Source organism: Chanodichthys erythropterus, chromosome 9 (assembly GCF_024489055.1).
Source record: "Chanodichthys erythropterus isolate Z2021 chromosome 9, ASM2448905v1, whole genome shotgun sequence".
In the NCBI taxonomy this organism is placed as follows: domain Eukaryota; kingdom Metazoa; phylum Chordata; class Actinopteri; order Cypriniformes; family Xenocyprididae; genus Chanodichthys; species Chanodichthys erythropterus.
Window position 1 is genome coordinate 21,474,731 of NC_090229.1, and position 19,778 is coordinate 21,494,508.

Consider the following 19,778-nt stretch of genomic DNA (forward strand, 5'->3'; position numbering starts at 1 on the left):
ATAAAATAAAATAAAAATCATTATATAGATAAGTCTGGTTAGAAAGCCCAGAAGAATTCAGGGCTGGGTGACAGTTTATTAAAGATGCATGTGGTGAAGGTAGGATGCCATTTATCCAAGCTCCACAGGAACAATCAGTGTAGGCACTGTAACCTTGACAGGGATGATGTGAATCCTGACAGCTGAGGGTGCTTGAGGCATCCTGACAGAATATGAATACGATACCGGGATTCCAGAGGCAGTGTGTGGTTGTTTTTCTCTTTACAATACATCTAAATTTTAATGATTTCTCTTTTCACCCTCTTAATTTGTCTATAACTGTATGTGTGTACATGTCTACGTAGGGTTTAGTGTATATGCAGTGTATATGTGTGTGTGTCAGTACTCTGGTTGGGCCCTCAGGGCTCCAGACCACAGCACCTGTAATGAGAGAGTTTGGCAGCATCACACACCCTCATCCATGAACGAGGAGAACATCTGCTCTGGCATATGCTTTATAACACCGTTCATCCAAAATACACACACACATACATACACAGCCAGCCCAATTAAGAGGAAATTCACTCTAGTTTGAGGTTAAAACCTCAGAATGTTTCAGTGAACTTGGTCGAAGGTCACATACACATGCCAAACCCAAAACACTTCTTGTGAGAACCATGGATAGAGTTAAAGCGGCAGATTTAATTTGCATTGCTTTAAAAAATACTGGACTACTGCTGGCAGCCATAACTGAAAAGAAATGAATCAAATCACTGAATATCGCCATTTTCATTATTATCATATTTTCAGATAGGGAAAAATATTTTACATTTATACAGAATAGTTTACAGTTGAAGAAGCTTTAATTGTAGAAAGCAATTGATCAATTGTTGCAAAAATTAAAATTCAGTGTCTCTGACAGAAACATTTTATGTATTAAACTACTATTTATTGAACAACTGGTCACGTGCAGGACAAGTTGCTTGTTTATACACTTTTTCAGAAGGACCACAGGGAGGGGAGACAATCTCAGGGCTGATAGTATTTTAAGAGCATGCAGATTTAGGATACTAGGAACAATCCCACACTGAGATATATTGGAAAAAAGATATTTACGGTTTGCTTGACTAAAAAACTCAAATCATAATAAATCAACGACTAAGCAGCATTAGTTCAAAGATGATTTCAAATGTAATCTCAGGTACTCACAAACTGGAGGAACACATGTCCGAGAGAATGGTGCACCTGGGGTTCAGGCTGCAAACTGGCTTCCAGAGTGGAAAGAAAGTCATAATGGACCTCCAAAATGGACTCAATGTTGGAAAACAAGACCTGTGTGAAAGTAAGAGACAAATTTTAAGAAAATCATTAAAAATAAATGCTAATTTTTCTGCAAGAGGGAAGGCTCTTGACATTTTTCTCTTCAAAAAGCCACATTTGAAAATGTCACAAAATATCAAACTAATTGGTGTTCATGAATGATAAAGAAGTTTGTTGGGTTTTGAATGAAAAGATTACAAAAGTGTAAAATGAAAGTATTAAACGTTAGTGGTTCATGCACACTGACTCCATGCATCCACTAAAATGTTCAAATTATTTGTTTAAAGTAATTGCAAAATGGCTGTTTCAACACGTTTTGAGAAATGTATGTGTTCAAATACTTTTTGGAACCAATGAATATTTTAAATAAATAATAATTCTGCATGTAAAGGTTTTGTGTGTGTTAATGGTGATTTACCTTGAACTGCTCTGGAGTGAGACATTGTTGGTTTTCTGAGGTCTGCCTAATTCTCTGGAGAAAAGCCTGTTGATTTACAAAAATAGAGAGAGACAAAGAGAAAAAAAAGTTAGTGTTTACATGTGGAATCACTGCAGTGTGAAAAAGGTGGGGCAGATTTCTATGGCCGCCACACTTAAGTTGATTTTTTGAAGTTGTACACTTCCTGTAGGTTGACACCCTTTTCTGTCTGCATATCTAACAGGAGACTCAACATTCAGCTTTAGTGACAAACACACACAACAGTGTGAAGTCAAACTTTATGTCCTGTACCGTCTGGAAATGGTTCACATCAAGAGAGAAAAAAAAACAGAAGTGTCATAGACAAATTATCAGAAACTTATACCCTGCTGTGCAAATAGACTATGTGCCAACAATGAAAGAATGGGAGGCCAGCTACACAAGCATGCACACATTAGCATAAACACAGTAATCAAATCAGCAACACAAAACTCAAAGTAACAATTTATATCAACATTTACTGTATGTAAATATGGCAAAGCTTTTCAAACTCATTGTAAACGTTCAGACATCATCAGTGGAGGATGACAAATCTCGAAAAGCTCCCTGTAAACCGTGAGAAGGGCCCCATCTCATACATTGTACAAACATAACTATGAGTGGTTCTCAACCTTTTTGACTCCGGGCCCCGCATAGTCAACAACAATATTTGACAGTTTTGCGTGATTTACTGGATAAAGATAAGGACTTTTTTTTTATTCACAATTTCTACTCCATGAAATATTTTAGAGCTTGGCATAACTAGAAACATATTCATTATAAAAATGCCAATGGAGATTTTATTTATTTACATGACTTTTTTCCAGGTCTAGAAACCATATATAAAAAAGGTTTTTCAAGACAGTGGGATGCCTAGTTCTTTAAAGAAAATGGTTAAGGAGGTGAACTAAAATAAGAAATGTCTTGATTTTTAGTTGTTTTAGCACATTTTAATGCTTGTTACGATTATTTTAAGTCATTATGATGGCCCCCTGGACATTTGCTGAGGCCCCTGGTTGAGAACAATTTACATATACATATTTACATATTGATGAGTAAAATAGCTGTAGACAGGCACATTTAATTATAGTATTGATTCACCAAAAATCCAAAGTAGAGGGTTGACAGAGAATTATAAATATCTTCATCACTGATTTGCACAGTTTTAGAAGTCTCCCTCAGAGAAAGAGAGTCTGCCACTCACTGACTGTTTCTAATTCTAGCTCTGTAAAACACTTCTCATCAGCAGCGGCAGCAGCAATGAGCCGATCTGCTAACAGCGCGCTCGACTCATTCCGCCCTAGTGTCTGTTAAATTACCTGTCACTCCAGCTATTGTCTCCGACGGTTACCCACAGCAACACGACACAGCTAAAGACTTATCCTGAGCGTTTTCACCTTTGCCACATTACTATTGTCGTTTTTTTCATTCCATCTTTCTTTGATTCTTTTATTAGCATGTGAGGTTATTTTGTGTGTCAGCATATGGTTGATTGTTTCGGTAGAAAAATCTCTCATTATTTTGTCAATCTTATTCATCCTTCTCTCATGGATTTTAAAGGCGAACGAGACCTTTAATGCAGGCTATCATGCCTCTTTTTCCTTTACCACAATGACAGGACGAAAAGTTTGCTAATGAGAAGCACTCGCCACCCCATGGCATCCCTCTGATAATGACAGACTGACTCTCAGTCACACTTCTGCATCTCTGGAAGACATTTACCATGCCAGTTTATGCTCCTAAGAGTGTTTGTTTGTAAGGACTCTCAAACACATTTAGCTGTAAACACCATCTGAAATCACATGCTCGCACTTAAGAAACACTTGATTCAACTTAAAAGGATTCTGTAATCATTTATTCACTCCGTATTACACGAAAAAAAATCAAAAGTTGAGAAAACTTAAAAGTTTAAGGCAACAAACTTCAGCAGATTTTTGAGTTTTCTCAACTTGTTGTATTCAGTTTATACAAAAACAAGTGGAGAAAGCTCAAAAATCTGCTGAAGTACATTGCCTTAAACTTTTAAGTATTCTCAACTTTTGATTTTTTACAGTGTACTTTCTATCTTCTGTGGAACATAAAAGAAGGTATTTTGAAGAATGTTCTTAGTGTTTGTCTAATCATTATTTTGGACCTCAAAAACAGTCAAAACATTCTTAAAAATCCAAAATATCTCTGTGTTCTGCAGAAGAAATTAAGTCATACAACATGAGGGTGAAATTTAAATTTTTGGGTGAACTTTCCATTTAAAGGGTTAGTTACACAAAAATGAAAATTCTGTCATTTATTACTCACCCTCATGCTGTTCCACACCCGTAAGACCCGTTAATCTTCGGAATACAAATTAAGATATTTTAGTTGAAATCCGATGGCTCCATGAGGCCTGCATAGGGAGCAATGACACTTCCTCTCTCAAGATCCATTAATGTACTAAAAACATATTTAAATCGGTTCATGTTAACACGACGAGAATATTTTTGGAGCGCCAAAAAAAGAAAATAACGACTTATTTAGTTATGGCCGATTTCAAAACACTGCTTCAGGAAGATTCGGAGCACAAATTAATCAGTGTATCGAATGTGCTGTTCGGAGCGCCAAAGTCATGTGATTTCAGCCGTTAGCAGTTTGACACGCGATCTGAATCATGATTCGATACACTGATTCATTTGTGCTCCGAATCTTTCTGAAGCAGTGTTTTGAATTCGGCCATCACTAAATAAGTCGTTATTTTGTTTTTTTTTGTCACACCAAAAATATTCTCGTCGCTTTATAATATTAACATTGAACCACTGTACTCACATGAACTGATTTAAATATGTTTTTAGTACCTTTATGGATCTTGAGAGAGGCAATGTCATTGCTCCATATGCAGGCCTCACGGAGCCATCGGATTTCAACTAAAATATCTTAATTTGTGTTCCGAAGATTAACAAAGGTCTTACGGGTGTGGAACGGCATGAGGGTGAGTAATAAATGACAGAATTTTCATTTTTGGGTGAACTAACCCTTTAAATACCACATAGTAGTTAAACATGCCATGTTGAAATCACCATAATTTCGAGATTTCAACTTGTAAAAAACATTCAATTCCTTGTAGAGTTCGTAATTACAGCTTTTAAGATTGGAATTTTCTGAGAGCTCCTACTTGTACGATGTGACCGCTGTACCAGCTGACCACTGCAGATTCGTTTAGGCCTAGGCGTTGATAGTGCCACAACAGAAATGCATAATTCCCAGTCTGAGGATGTGAACAGCTCCGAATAGAACATTACTTGTCATCTCGAGCCTACGGTAATTACGACATGTCGTGAACGCAGCATTAAGCACAATAATGTTTGTAAAATCATTGTTGAAGGCAATGTTTAGCTTGTCTGAAGTAAATGTACATCAGATATCCCAGAAGGGCCCTGAACACATTTGTAACTGACACATAGTGTAATATGGGTGGTGATGATGGTGGTCGTGTTGTTCATTGCAGTTCCTGGGGCAGGGGGGGGGGGGGGGGGGGGTCTCCCTTAGGCATAATTTAATCTCTCATATGGCCCATCCACATTCATCAATAAAATGGTCATCCATGTGACTGGTGGAGTAAGAGACAGGATGTACATCTCCAAACTGCACCACAACCAGAATGAAGGATGTGAAGGATAACAAGTGTGTTTGGATGACACAAACGGAGATAGATTTTCCAATATTTTCAAATATAATGAACAGATTAAAACTATAACTCTCTCCCCATCTCCAATCAGTCAGCCCTGCCCCTAAACTCATGCCAATGGTCAAGCCAGTGTTACTGTGTTCAGCTGGACAGAATTCTCAACAAAAATGTTTTAATAGCTCCACCGAATCACAATGTTTACACTTTTCAGGGTTACTTAGAGCCCTCTCTGCACATTAAACAGGGATATGAAAAATTATAACATTGAAAAAAAAAAGACACACTTCACCATTAAGAGTTTTATTTTCTCTTCTGATTTGCTCTTCTCTGGCCTTTTCCAGCATCACTCTCGTGCTTACGTCAAAAAATTCATGTAAATAAACAAACACTACAAGGCTACGTTGTGATTCCATGGCAACTGTTACTGTTTCTCTGGGCAACGGAGAGTGTGAAGTCAGCAACAGAGGATGACAGGTGCGACCGGGGGCATGTGTGCGAAATAAAAAATGAATTCATTCATCCTGATTCAAAGAGGTATAAGGCACTGAACTAATGAAATATTGCATGTCATCCTTTACAAGCAATTTTGTTGTGACTTCAATCTCTTCCAGTAATCAGATGAGCCCATGTTTCATTTCATCTCAATAAAAAAGAGCCAGAATAAAACTGAGAGGACTACATATTACTCTGATTATGTTCTCAAATGGAAACTTCAGTGTGTGCAGACTTCAGACATGACAGATGCATTTGTAGAGGAGAACGAGGAAAACCGCAATGGGGGGCAATTGAAAAAGACTAAATTGCACAAACCAAAAAAAAAAAAAATCACAAATAAGTTTGAGAGATGAAACTCTCAGCAAAAGTCTGCCAGTCTGAGAAAAATAGAGTGATTGTATAAAAAAATGATAATATATAACTTCAAACTGTTGCAATTGTTTTAATATATAAATATAATTATGTAACTAACAAGTTAAACTTAACATATATTAAAATAATAAAACATTAATATTTTAATATATTAGGATATATGCATCTCAAGTCAGATGATTTAATTTTATTTATACAATTGTAATTTAATAATTTTATAAATTGACCAAATTTTAGTACATTTAAAATGTATATATAACTACTATATAACTAGTAATCGTAAGCACTCTGATGAGGTTTACATATTTGAAGACTGTGACTATCTGTTCTGTCCAGCTGGTAAGAGAAACAGGGGAATAGAGTTACACACAGTAGAATAGCCACAGGCTATTAGATGTAGAAGAGCATGAATGTGTCCATATGTCCCCACAAAGGAAACAAGCTGTTCGTAGACTCTTTTCCCCCCTCAATGAAATGCTTTGCCAGGAAACAGACATTATAATTTTGCCACCTGCAACACAGGGTGACCTTAACCAAACACTGAGACTAATTCAATGACAGGAGCGAGACCTTGGCCTCTTGCATTTCAGGAAGGAAAAGGCAGAACAAACCTTTTCCGTAACAAAAAGGCTGCTGTTTCCCACACACAATACATCAACACTGTTCATTGTTTAGATGGCTTTCCTTTAAATTAGTGCTTTATCAAACAATGATTGTCATTATTGAGATAGAATGGGGGGAAAAAAATGGTTCGTAAGCTTGCACAGCCTTTCACCCTTGTATTGAGAATGGACCAGTGCCATAAACATACCGCATTGGAAACTGTGAAGTAAGACTTGCACGCATAAACACACTGAATATGCACTCGTTTGTGATGGTTTATGGGGGTTTTGTAGTGCATCTGAGAAACCACAGCCATGTATGATGTCCACTGCAGTTTTTCACACATTCCTGTAAGCTCCTTTGGAATGGATGTGCCTGGACAGAATATCAATGTAAAGTAAATGTACTTGTGGCGTAGTTATAGGACCTGTAGTCATGGCAATATCTTCTACAGCAGTGCCTTCCTAGGAATCATGTGTACATTTCAAGGAATTTTCGTATACGAGTTAAGCACTAATTAGCAAATAATTTCCTCAAAACATTCATGTTAAGTACATCTCTGTCAGCACGTTTTTGGTTTGTTTTTATAAATTGAGGAAGTAAAAATATTTTCAGTGGTGACAGGACTGAAATATGACTAACTTCAGCATTAACCCGGAATATTTATTCAAAACAGGTTCATAAAATGTACATTTTGCAGTATTTGCCCCTGGAATTGATTTTCATTTTTTATATTTATGAACATACCTCAAATGTAAATCTAAGTATGACCCAAAATCAGCATTATCATCAACCTTTCAGATGCAACTGAACCAGCTGAGGTGCAGATACAACCAGCAGCAGTTCAGTTAATGGCACATGGGCAGATCTATACCAGAGTCTCAGAGCTGAGAGAAGGACATGAGTGAAATCCATTCACTTTCATCCAGCACATCTCTGCCTAAAGAGCCATTTCTGTCACACTTGCTTTCTCTTTGAGCGCTCTGACACTAAACGGCGATGGGCCACTCCAATGACCTCCTTTACGGCCTCTCTCACAGACGAGAGTCTTTCATTATCATGCAAACAGACACACCACTTAGTCCCTCTCTGATAAACAAACACCACTGCAACTCAATTAGCTGATATTAGCAATGCCAATGTGCTGCCTTCTGCAAGTACGGACAAATGAAAATGTATTAGACTGGCTGTTTGAAATAGCACACTAGCATAATCTGAATGCAATTTTAAATATGCACGCAATATATACAATAAAAAAGTACAGTATATGCACAAAACTTTCATTTTCAGTGTGCTGGATGAACCAGAAGTAATATCACCTGTGATTTTTTTGATCTCTTGGCACATCAGTATACAAAATGTTAAAGGGTTAGTTCACCCAAAAATGAAAATTCTGTCATTAATTACTCACCCTCATGTCGTTCTACACCCATAAGACCGTCGTTCATCTTTGGAACACAAATTAAGATATTTTTGATAAAATCTGTTGGCTCAGAAGGCCTCCATTGACAGCAAGATAATTAACACTTTCAGATGCCTATCATAATAAAGGCAAAAACGCCCCCCAAAAACAATACAAAAACAAACGTGAAACTTGATGAGATCATGTGACACAGCGATGTTAAGTGATAATGTAAAATTCAACTCTTTGAAATGTTTAGTGTAGCTATGGATATAATTAATAATATTTCAGAAACAAGAGATATATAGTGCATACTGCGGCATACATAAGATTATACGGTTTTCACTTTCCAGTGTTTGGTAAATGTTAAGTGTAATTATGAAATGAGAAACTTCCTTTTTTTAAAAAATCATAGTTTTTTTTAATATCTTTTATTAAGAACACCACCCAAAATCAGAGCACTGGATGAACTGAGGTGAAACTTGGTGAGGAAGGGGGAAATAATGTTGAGTTCTCTTTACGAAAAACAAAAAGAGGAAGGATATGACTCTAGATAGGAAACGGTGCGGTGTGAAGAAGCTTTGTGTGGTCAGCGCCTCTCAGCGCAGAGAATTAGGCCAGTGCATGCCAGAGAAACAACTTGCATCAGTGTGGACAAATCAGGGTTCTGATCAACGTTGAAGTATATCTCAGACACGCAAATCCATTCGACACACTGACTGAGGTAAAGTTCAGGCTCAAAGACTTGAAACCTTTAGGGAATAGTGTGTTTGTAGCCATTCTTGATTTGAGGGAAGTAAAGCTCCTGTGAGAGACAAAAAAACATCATTTTACAGAGTAAAACACTGACCAAAATAAAAGAGATCTGACCAACGGAGATCTAACTGGAGATCTAACCCACCAGAGGCGCTTAACTGTGGAAAGACAGAAGGTCAGACATGGGCAACAAGCCTTTTGTTTGATGTGAAGCAGTCAGGCAAAGATGGTCAGACAGTAAGGTGGACCAAACCAGACTGGCCATATGCTGTCATGGACTTCAACCTCTCCCAACAGGACTGAGGGTCAAGAGCCTGCTGCCACCACTTCTGCCACTAGCAGACGTCGAGGCTAGCACTGTTCTGGTTGACCTACCAGCACCAGGCCACAGACACAGTGGAAAAAAAGTATGGTGGACAATCAATGTGTACTGGGATATTGATTACAATATCATCAAAAGTCACATCATTATTTCACTTTAAAAATTAACCTTGGTTAATTGTGGACAAACTTATTTTACAGCGAAACAGTGGGGAGTCCAGACACTGACCTATTTGATTACAACTAGAATATTCTCTTACGTGTCATTGAGATCCTGTTTTAACCACATGCAACTTAAAAGCACGTGAAGTCTGTCACACAGGGCAAATACAGTGGCAGTCTATTGAAATAAGGGACAAGTCTGGCTATTGCAACATGGCCTTTTTAAACTTCTGATTGTGAAACTAGGGTAAACTCAGCAATTTCTTTAAACAAGACAGCCCCTTCAAATCATTTACTAAAACAAGTCGACAAAAGGCATAGCACTTATTATCAGGATAAAATTTTCATATCAGTCCATATCAATAAATATCAAGACAAATGTCAAATCCTGTCCCACAGAAATGCACACTTGACAGTAGCTTGAGATGACGAAGCAGTTTGCTTGAGTTAGAATGAAGATGTAAATTTATGTTCATTAACAAAAACAGTAACATCAGTAAAAATTGTAAAAACCTAAAACCATGCATTGCATCTCACTACCATGGTAAAATGTACACTGCCCTCCAAAAGCTTGGAAACAGAAACACCCCTGACAAAGTGTGGTTTGGGACCATATCAGCATAAATCCTTATCATTTTTTGGTCCAAATACATTAAAGTAACTTGACATTATCATTGAAGACCAGCAATAATAATTTTCATTTTGATTACATAACAATGGCAATATATACATGTCGAAGTCAGACATGACCCTTTGCCGGCTGTGATGCCTGATTACTGGTTTAACTCCCTGAGGTCTGAAAACGCGCCGGCGCGTTTTGCAGGATTTTTTTAACATTGCAGCAAAACAGACTTAAAATACTCCGTCATTTCTTGTCATAGAGACATAAGTAATATATCAATTGAAACTATAGAATATCTTCTTTTATTTGTATACACTCAGAGTAAAAACACAATGTTGTGCTTTTTGTAAAATAAAGAAAACTAACATGATGCGTGATCTCTCCTCTCCCTCTGAACGAAGTCCAATCTGATAGTTCTCAGAAAATGAACTGTAATTTATGAATACTAATGACAAAAAAAAAAAAATGACACTTACGTCTAAAGAAATGTTGAAATGTCAGGTTTTAAATCGAAAACAAACATTCTGTGTTTATGTAATCTGTATGAAAAGAGAGCCATGTCAGAAGTCTGTGATTCAGCTCATTACCTGCTAATACGGCCACGCCCACGGAGCCAGCGCTATTGAGACACAAATTCAGAGGCAATACATGCATTCATCGTCTCAATCATGTATTTATTGTCTTGAAAAGTGTTTATTTGGATGTTAAAGCAATGGTTAGCGATCTCTAGAAGACATTTAGTTCCTAGTTCCTTTTCTTCTTTATATAAATTTGTGGCCTAAAGGTGTACAGAGAGCGCCCTTCGGCTGCAAGTATGAATTAAAAACACCATTCCTGAAATGTCCTCTTCTTCTTTAGAATAATTTGTGGACTAAATGTGCACAGAGAGCGCCCTCCGGCTGCAAGTATGAATTGAAAAAAACAGTATCCAGCACTCATAGTGATGACAATAAATATTACTTCTCAGTATAGAAAATTGACAAATATATAAGAATCCATCAATATTTCTCCAAATGTGCATGCTTTTAAGCTAAAAGCCTATATGAAATGCCATAGAGGTAACATAATTGTTTAGACACTTTGCATCACAGAAATACATTATATTTTAAAGAATATAATATAATACCATTATTTTAAATTGTAAAAATATTTCACAGTATTACTGTTTATGATGAGCTGAGACATTATTACAGAGGGTTTTTTTTTCACAGCCTACCTGACTGAAAGACCTCATTAATATGCAAGTCATTTCAGGTCATTATTATGTGATTATTTTGTCTTCTCAGGTGTAAATGGCCCATTATTCATGCAGATTCACGTCTCCACGCATACTGTGTTTCTTGACAAAAAGTGTCTTACAAAAACTAAATCAATATATTGTTTTATATGAAGTAGGCAGCATAATTTTTACATAATTCTGAAGCAAAAACTCTAGTCTACAACCTCCAATACCCAGAAGTCTTGTGAACACAGATTTAATATACTTTTTTTACCTTATTTCAGTGACTTAAGTTTTTTGTTTTTTCAATAACCACGCATAAACATTATTCCTTCAAAAATACAAACATGTACATACATGTTCCTCACATATTATTGTAGCCTAGTTTGTGCTGAATACAGTGTAATGACACTTTTTCCATTAATATGTTTATGAACAACTGAAAAAAGCACAAATGTCAGGGCATGCCAAAACTTCTCCAAGCCCCAAATCAGCCTCAGACTCCAGAGGTTTAAACTTGGCCCAGGTTTGTAAAAGATTTTTGGGTCAGCACACCTTAATAGCTTCAACAATTGATTACCAATTAAGTTTAGAAAACAATGAACCAATTAGAACCCAGTTTAGGTTGGATAGCTGCTAATGGTGGATATTTTGATGAATCGAAAATTTAAGATTTTTCTATGTATAAACTGTTTATGTAATAAAATATGTTTTCATAGTTTGTGTTGTCCCTTATTAGTGCAAAATTATCACAAATTAAACAGGATTCATGCCAATATTGTCCAAAACCCCACTTCTCTAGGGCATTTCCAAACTTTTGGAGGGCAGTGTAACCATATTGTCTCTATGGTATTTGTTATGAAAAACAGCAGCCTAATTTAGTATTAGTAACTGATATAGCTTAATAACAAAAAATAACAAAAAAGAAATGGCAGTGCTTATCAGTTGGGTAAATTGGTACTAGCACCAGTGCGAAAGTCTGCAACACGCATGCACAGCATTATTTACAGTGCTTATGCATAAACAATACGTCGAACACTTATTGAACTTTAGTTATAATTTTATAGAGGAAAATTCTATTGCGATAATTAACATTATTTTATCTCACAGGCCTAATTGTTAGCTCTGTACTGAGCCAATTTGTTGATAACAGTGAGCTCAAAATAATAAAATAACATAAATTTTATGCAAGAGCTTGTCAAATTCCAACAGTCAGAAAACATTGGTACGGGAGAGCCCAAATTGCTTAACAACATAAGGGAAGCTTCAGATGATGAAAAAGCAGAAATGCAAAAAGCATTAAGGCACACTTCTAAGCCTTCACTGTAGCATGTGATTCCTACTAATCAAACGGAGAAACAGAAGTGAGATATTCAAAAAACAGTGATGTGCTGTTTTTACAGGCGGTGCCAGAACAACATGTACAAGAGCAACTTGCTCTTGAACTTAAAGCTGAACCTACTGTAAAGACTACAGGTCATATCATGGTCCGGGCAATATAACCATTTTTTTATTATTTTGATATTTTCTAAAGCCCTAAGATCCTTTAAATAAAATTAGATGGTGATCTTTTTAAGAAGGATCATGCATTATAGTGTGAATACAGGAAAATTGGGCCACTTTTTGACTAGAGGTGACTGTCAGAACAAAAATGGCCCAATTTACTGGAATTAAGCCTGTACAAAATGAAGCAGCACAGGTTTGCTGCTTTTATGATCAGATGGTTTACACTAAAAAGCCAGAACCAAAGTGAATAATAGTATGTCTTACACTACTACCAATGGGCTAAAGTGATATAAAAGCATGTAAAAGTTCTCTCTCCTTCAGGGTATGACTACTATATATTGACACATCAAACAAGAATGTTTCACATTTACACACATTCACAGTTACACCCACAAATCAACTCCAGTACATGTAAATATAGCATGCTCTGAATATCAGCAACAATGCTCGAGTGTAAGAGTGTAAATTTAAAAATAAATTCAAAGTAGTATCATCAGACAACTGAGTAAGAAAACTGAATGCTTCAGCGTTCAGACTGGAAGTAAACAGTAGACATTTCTGCAGACACAGAGCTTTCCTAACACTCAATTTGCCTGAAAGTCGCTTTCATTCAGCAATAATTCTACAGCAACAACAATGAAGAGGAGTTTTAAATGCACAACAATGAAGAGAACTCTGGTGTTCTAAAAAACTAGGACAGTTTGAAGAAAATACAAAGTAAATAATCAAAAGTCTAACCTATTAAAACCCAAAGTCATCTGAATTATCAGGATTCACCAGACTGCACAACTCTAACTTATCATGTACTGTCAATAACTTAAATTATGCCATAACTAACCCACCACATGCCTACTCCATTTTTCGTCCAACATGATCTCATGAGTATTCATAATTATTTTATGTAAAGTGAGGTTGTACCACACATATATTTACTTAAATTTCCATAAACACTGGAATGTAAAATATTGACAGCACTGAAATAAATTATTTACGTATGAACAACTTTACAGATGTTCAAACATGCGACTGACAATAGAACCATAAAATACACCAAAACTGCAACATAAATCCACAAAAGTAATCAATTTCTTTAGTGAGCTGTAATCCACATCTTTAGAATAAGGAGGGCCGAAAACATCAAATCATGAAATCGTTATAAATTCAAACATTGCCGCCTCAAGAAGCTTTACGACAGTGATATCAAACGCCCATTGCCTCTCGCCTGGTTCGTCACAAATTGCGACATGTTGCGTTTCGGTTGATGTGCATTAATGAGAAGTGCACGCCTTCACGGAGTGAATCAGGATAACATTTTCAGCAATTAATAACTTAAATTCTGCTCTGTACCTCATACAGAACTATTATAGCCGTCATTTGTACCGCTTTTGACATTTTTGCAATAAGTAATTTATTGTGATTACACTTGTTATGTCTGTTATGTTTTTCTTTATTTCTTTAACTGTACATTTTTTTTTTTTAAGAAAATGATATGGGTAGGTTTAGAGGTAGGAGTGGGATTAGCTGCTCAATCTTTTTAATGCTATATTGTTAGTAATGTGGTAATTTTCCTATACATTTCTGTTCATTACATTTTATATATTCTTTTTAAATTCTCTATAAAATGTATTTGTTTGGGTTTGGGGGTAGGGTAAAGGTATATAAAATGAATCTATAAAAATGGTAAAAGGGCATTTATACAGATATCTTTATGATATAAAATATTCTGAAATATTTTATGTTTTTTAGCTATAAATACTCAATGTTTATGTATGTTGTCAATACGTCCATATATAGTTCATATACATATATAGTACACATCAGAATCTATCCAAATGTACAAAAATGTACATTTCGTACCTCTAAATGATAAGTAATAATACCAAAGTATTAACAATGAGACCAGGCTGATTTGTCAGACTGGAACATGATAGTGAGCCACCCATCAATTGATTGGATTGTGAAAAGTGGGCATTACGGGACTGCATGCATGCATCGCAACACTAGGTATGTTTACATCTACTAATTTCCATTAATCTGAATGAATCAAATCTGATTTCAGATTTTGAAAATTCTTTTTATATGAACCGGGTGTGTCTCTCCTGAAAAGTGAAGCTGCGGGCTCTTTGATCGCCCCCTGGAGGCTGGATGCAGTACAGGTCATAAACCCCGCCCTCTCAATGCAGTCGAATGAGACTTCAGTGAAAACTTAAAAATAAATTCTGCTTCAAATAAAACTTTCTGAAAGATGGTTTTGGTCATTTAAGGTAGTTGTTATCACGCTGATATATATTCAGTTGTTCATTTTTGTGATCATTTAGATTTTAGCTAGCAATTTGATGCTATAAAAATGAGGCATGTCGTCATGATTCGAAGTTGACTGACAGCTTGTCTGAGTATTGTCGGAGCTTCGAGGGGAGATTGAAGATGTATAACTAACTATTAATTTTCGATTTTTTTTGTTATTTAACACCAACAAAATGAGCTTTTCAGCAGTAAACTGTCCTAACTGACCTACAGGATCTGACGGATCACTGAACTTTTTTCTGTAACATTAAATGTGGGCATTAAGCTAATTAATAAATGTTATTAGTTAAGATAACACACCTAATGTTAACCATGTTGGGAAAAAGCAAGTGATCGTTATCTGGCAGTTACTTATTATTTTTATGGGTATAAAATAATAATTAGCAGGACAAAACTAATGATAGCTTACTCTAATTACAGCAATCGATCTCCTGTAACGTTAGTTGAACGTGATTTAAAATGGCAGGACCGTTTCTGACGATTTAGAGTTGTTTCTAGTGCCATATTATATTGATTTTATCTACTGAATTTGCGGTTTCAAAAATATTATTGCTCTAGAAACAGAATAGCTATTATTTTATAGGTAGGTAGAATTTTAAATTGTGTATAATTTTTATAGTCTATTTAAAATACATGAATGATGACACAGTCGTCTGGGCGGAAGTTTGATACCGCGACTCCGCCTCCGGGCTCCACTGATGATTCCTTCTCATGCCCAGGCTCCAAACTTTTTTTTTTTGACGTATTGCGTAACGTGTCAGCGCCCATTCATCGGCCCATTTTGGCTTCAGTTCATTACAATGGAAGGAAGCGGCGTCGCAGCGTCCATCTTTTTTTACAGTCTATGATATGAACCCTAAACTTTGCAATCCGGACTTTGTCACCAGAGCTACCACGAGAATAATCGTTGTTTTTGGCTTGATGACATACCTAAAAGGAAAGCTGTAAAATATTTTAGAAAAGCCTTTTTAGCAAATATTTTGTCAAAATTCAGTCTCTTCAACTGACCAGTTTGTAAGACGTAATTAAAAATATGCTCATTTGTAAGAAGTAAAAAGTATGTGAATAGAGAATTTATTATAAACTGCACATCTAACAAGGTATTTTTCAATGCTCATTTTTTCATATTGATCAGATTATTTCATGTCTAAACAACCTCTTTCAATCTGTTGAAAATTTAATTCAGATTAAGTTCAATTGAACTGAGTGAGGAGTTTATATGAAGGCTTTTCACTCCGATTGAGCCATAAATCTGATTACTAACAGATTATTTAGTTGCATGTAAATGTAGCTACTTTGCGGACTAATAGTATCTGATGAAACTAACTCGTCCATTCTGACATATAGTGTAGTAAGCGACAGAATATTGTTACCTTGGAGTGGTGATGGATGCTGGTCTAACCTTCACAGATCATGTTGCAGCAACGACCCGGTCCTGCAGATTTGCCTTGTACAACATCAGGAAGATTAGACCCTTCCTATCTGAACATTCCACACAAATTCTTGTCCAAGCTCTTGTTCTATCCAGACTGGACTACTGTAATGCTCTCTTGGCTGGCCTTCCAGCATGCACTATCAAGCCTCTACAACTGATCCAAAATGCTGCAGCAAGACTGGTCTTCAACGAACCGAAGAGAGCGCACGTCACTCCTCTCTTCATCAGTCTGCACTGGCTGCCAGTAGCTGCTCGCATCCAATTCAAGGCTCTGATGTTTGCTTACAGAACGACAGCTGGCTCTGCACCGCTATACCTTAACTCACTACTTCAGACTTACGCGCCCTCCAGAAACCTGCGTTCTGCAAGTGAACGGCGCCTTGTGGTGCCATCACATAGGGGCACAAAATCACTCTCACGGACCTTCTCCGGGACTGTTCCTGGCTGGTGGAATGACCTACCACGCTCTATCCGAGCAGCCGAGTCTCTAGCCATTTTCAAAAAAATGCTAAAGACGTATCTTTTTCGTCAGCACTTGACCCAGTAGTAGTAGCACTTACCTTGACTAATATTCTTCTCCTATCTGTGTATTTATTTATTTATTTAAAAAAAAAAAAAAAAAAAAAAAAAAAAATTCGCTATGAGCACTTTACTGACATAACTGTGACTTCACTCAGCACTTATACACTGTTGTTCTCATGTTGATTTAATTGATTCTACTACTCTCATTTGTAAGTCGCTTTGGATAAAAGCGTCTGCTAAATGACTAAATGTAAATGTAAAATGTAAAATGTTAAACTATAGAATGTCATCTGTGCCTTTGTCCAGGACATCCTCGGACATTAAATCACCAGGCCTTCCTCCAGTTAAATGTCTCAGCACATGTTAGGACTAACAGCATCCTGCCTAAAGTTGATTTTCCCGCTTTAAACAAACAGTGCTGTTTACTTGCTGGTACTTTAGCATTCAATGAACGGTAAAGGGTCACAGAAGAACCCCCTGAGGTTCTCCAAACCACATATTTGTCCTCTTTCTCCAGTGCAAGTGAGGAGAATCTTTACAACCCGCACTGGTTCCCACAACGTGAGCAACAGCGAAACTTACTGAATCCGATGCTCACACTTCCTGTGAATGCCTGGCGAAAAACACACCCCAGCCCTTCCAAAAGGCCCTTTCATGGCTCTCTGTGAGAATCTGCCTCGCTGCAAAAGGGTATGAAGTAGTTTTGGATGCAAGGAAGGGGCCATTTTGGCCGGCATGGCGTGAAATCGAATAAATAAACCAAGAGGGGGGGGGGGGGGTAGGGGGAGAGAAACCCTCTCTTTGTGCCCACGACCCAGCTAATGGAGACAAAGAGCCCAGTTGCAGGAGGATGAGGTTTGAAAGAGGGGATCTGAGCTCGCCCCTCTTTCTTCGTGACTCTGATTCCCCATCACCCTTCAAGCAGCGGCCGCTGCAACAAAGTCCTCTTTGAGTTTGGCTCCCTGTCCCGCACTTCCGCTATGAGGGGCTTCAAAGTTCATGGCTGTTTGAGCTGCTCACAGGGGTGGAAATGAGCCATGGCACCACAGGAGAGCAGAGAAACGGAAAGATATGAGAGTGACAAGGCAAGAGATATAATTGATATGCTGAGCAAGAATATTCTAAAGAAAACTTTAAAAAGATGATTTTCCAAACTAAAATTTCTAAAGAAAATGTGAGTAGCGGTTGCTAGGGAGTTCTGGGTTGTTCAAGGTGGTTGTTAGGCGTGGCCAGAATGTTCTGTGTGGTTGCTAGGGTGTTGTTAGGGTGTTCTGAGTGGTTTTAGGTGTTTGGGATGGTTCCGAGTGGTTGCTAGTAGGGTTGGACGATATGACCTAAAATTAAAATCTCGATTAATTGCACATTTTACCTCGATTACGATTAATGAACAATTTTTTTTTTGCCCTCATAGTTCACTGAAAATGTTTTACTGTAAAAATGACTATTAAAAGGTGGGATATTTTTTGCTAATGAAAGAGGGCTCTGACATAACAGCTCACTTTCAGCAGTTACTTCATCTATTGTTCGTAACATTTCTTACAGATTTCTGCTCGTTGTAAATCAGATACAATTAGATAAGTTAGTGCATTACCAGTACATTTATTTGAATGCATTAAAGAGAGAGCGATTGCATGTGTGAATTTGTCAAACCAACTCTATTTATTGTGAAGCTGTGGGTTGTAAGTAGTTATTTCAAAAGTAGAAACATATATGCTATAACTTTTGAGTTTCTAAGTTACTTTAGTGATAAATCACAGGAGAGCACTGACGAGTTTCTGCGCTCCTCTGTGTGTGTGTGCAGCTACAGTCTGTATGAGTGTTCCTGTGCCACAATGCATCAGCGCACACATCCGATGGTCTAAAATCGCTTGAATATCCAAACTGGGAAGCCTTTAAACGCATACAATTGACAAACTTTCGTGAAGACGCAAGCGAAAGTGATCTCCGGGATTATGCGCTGTCTGTGTGTGTGTTGACTCGCCATTTGAGTTAACCTCCATGTTGCTTCCATGCCACTGATTGGACAGGGCAGAGTCACATGACTACATTTTTTAAAGGAAAGTATTAACAAGATAAAAACAACAAAATAACCAACATGAGAAAATTACATTGGTTAGAGGTTCTATTAGAGGTTAGAGGTTTCGATTATTTTTCGATTAATCATCCAGCCAGTTGCTAGGGTGTTCAGGGTCATTCTCTGCAGGGTTATTATTCTAAACTAAAACTATTTGAAACAATTTGTCAATAGAAATAAGATAAAATATAAATATTAAACGAAAACCTTCAAATGAAAATGAAAAATGTGGCCTTAGAAACTAACTAAAATAATTTGAAACACTAAAATTACTAACTGTAAATATACAAATAAATAAAACTAAAAATGAAATTAAGCTGAGCAATATAAAAAAAAACTAATAAAAATTATAAAAGCAGTCATTCCCACGGAGTTATTAAAAGTAGCTGTAATGTGCTTACTGTTCAAAGGATCTGTTCTATCATATTCTGGTTATGATATGACTTGGGTCTCTCCTTTAATGTAGGATCTGATTGCTTAGAAGTCAGTCAGCTGAGTTACACCAGAGTTTAATACTTATGGTACCTCTAACCCTAAGAGCAATACTAGTGACGCTTGTCTCAGAAACAAC

General features: G+C 36.9%; 1 protein-coding gene across 2 annotated transcripts in view; it reads right to left on the minus strand.

Moving 5' to 3' along the window:
- prex1 (phosphatidylinositol-3,4,5-trisphosphate-dependent Rac exchange factor 1) overlaps positions 1-19,778 on the minus strand; it is a 90,184-nt gene that overhangs the window by 57,346 nt on the left and 13,060 nt on the right. For both annotated transcript variants that reach the window (XM_067395007.1, XM_067395005.1), the window contains exons 2-3: positions 1,718-1,783; positions 1,189-1,311 (exon numbers count right to left, since the gene is read on the minus strand). In XM_067395007.1, the coding sequence (XP_067251108.1) occupies positions 1,189-1,311; positions 1,718-1,783 (189 nt within the window). The remainder of the gene's footprint in view (positions 1-1,188; positions 1,312-1,717; positions 1,784-19,778) is intronic.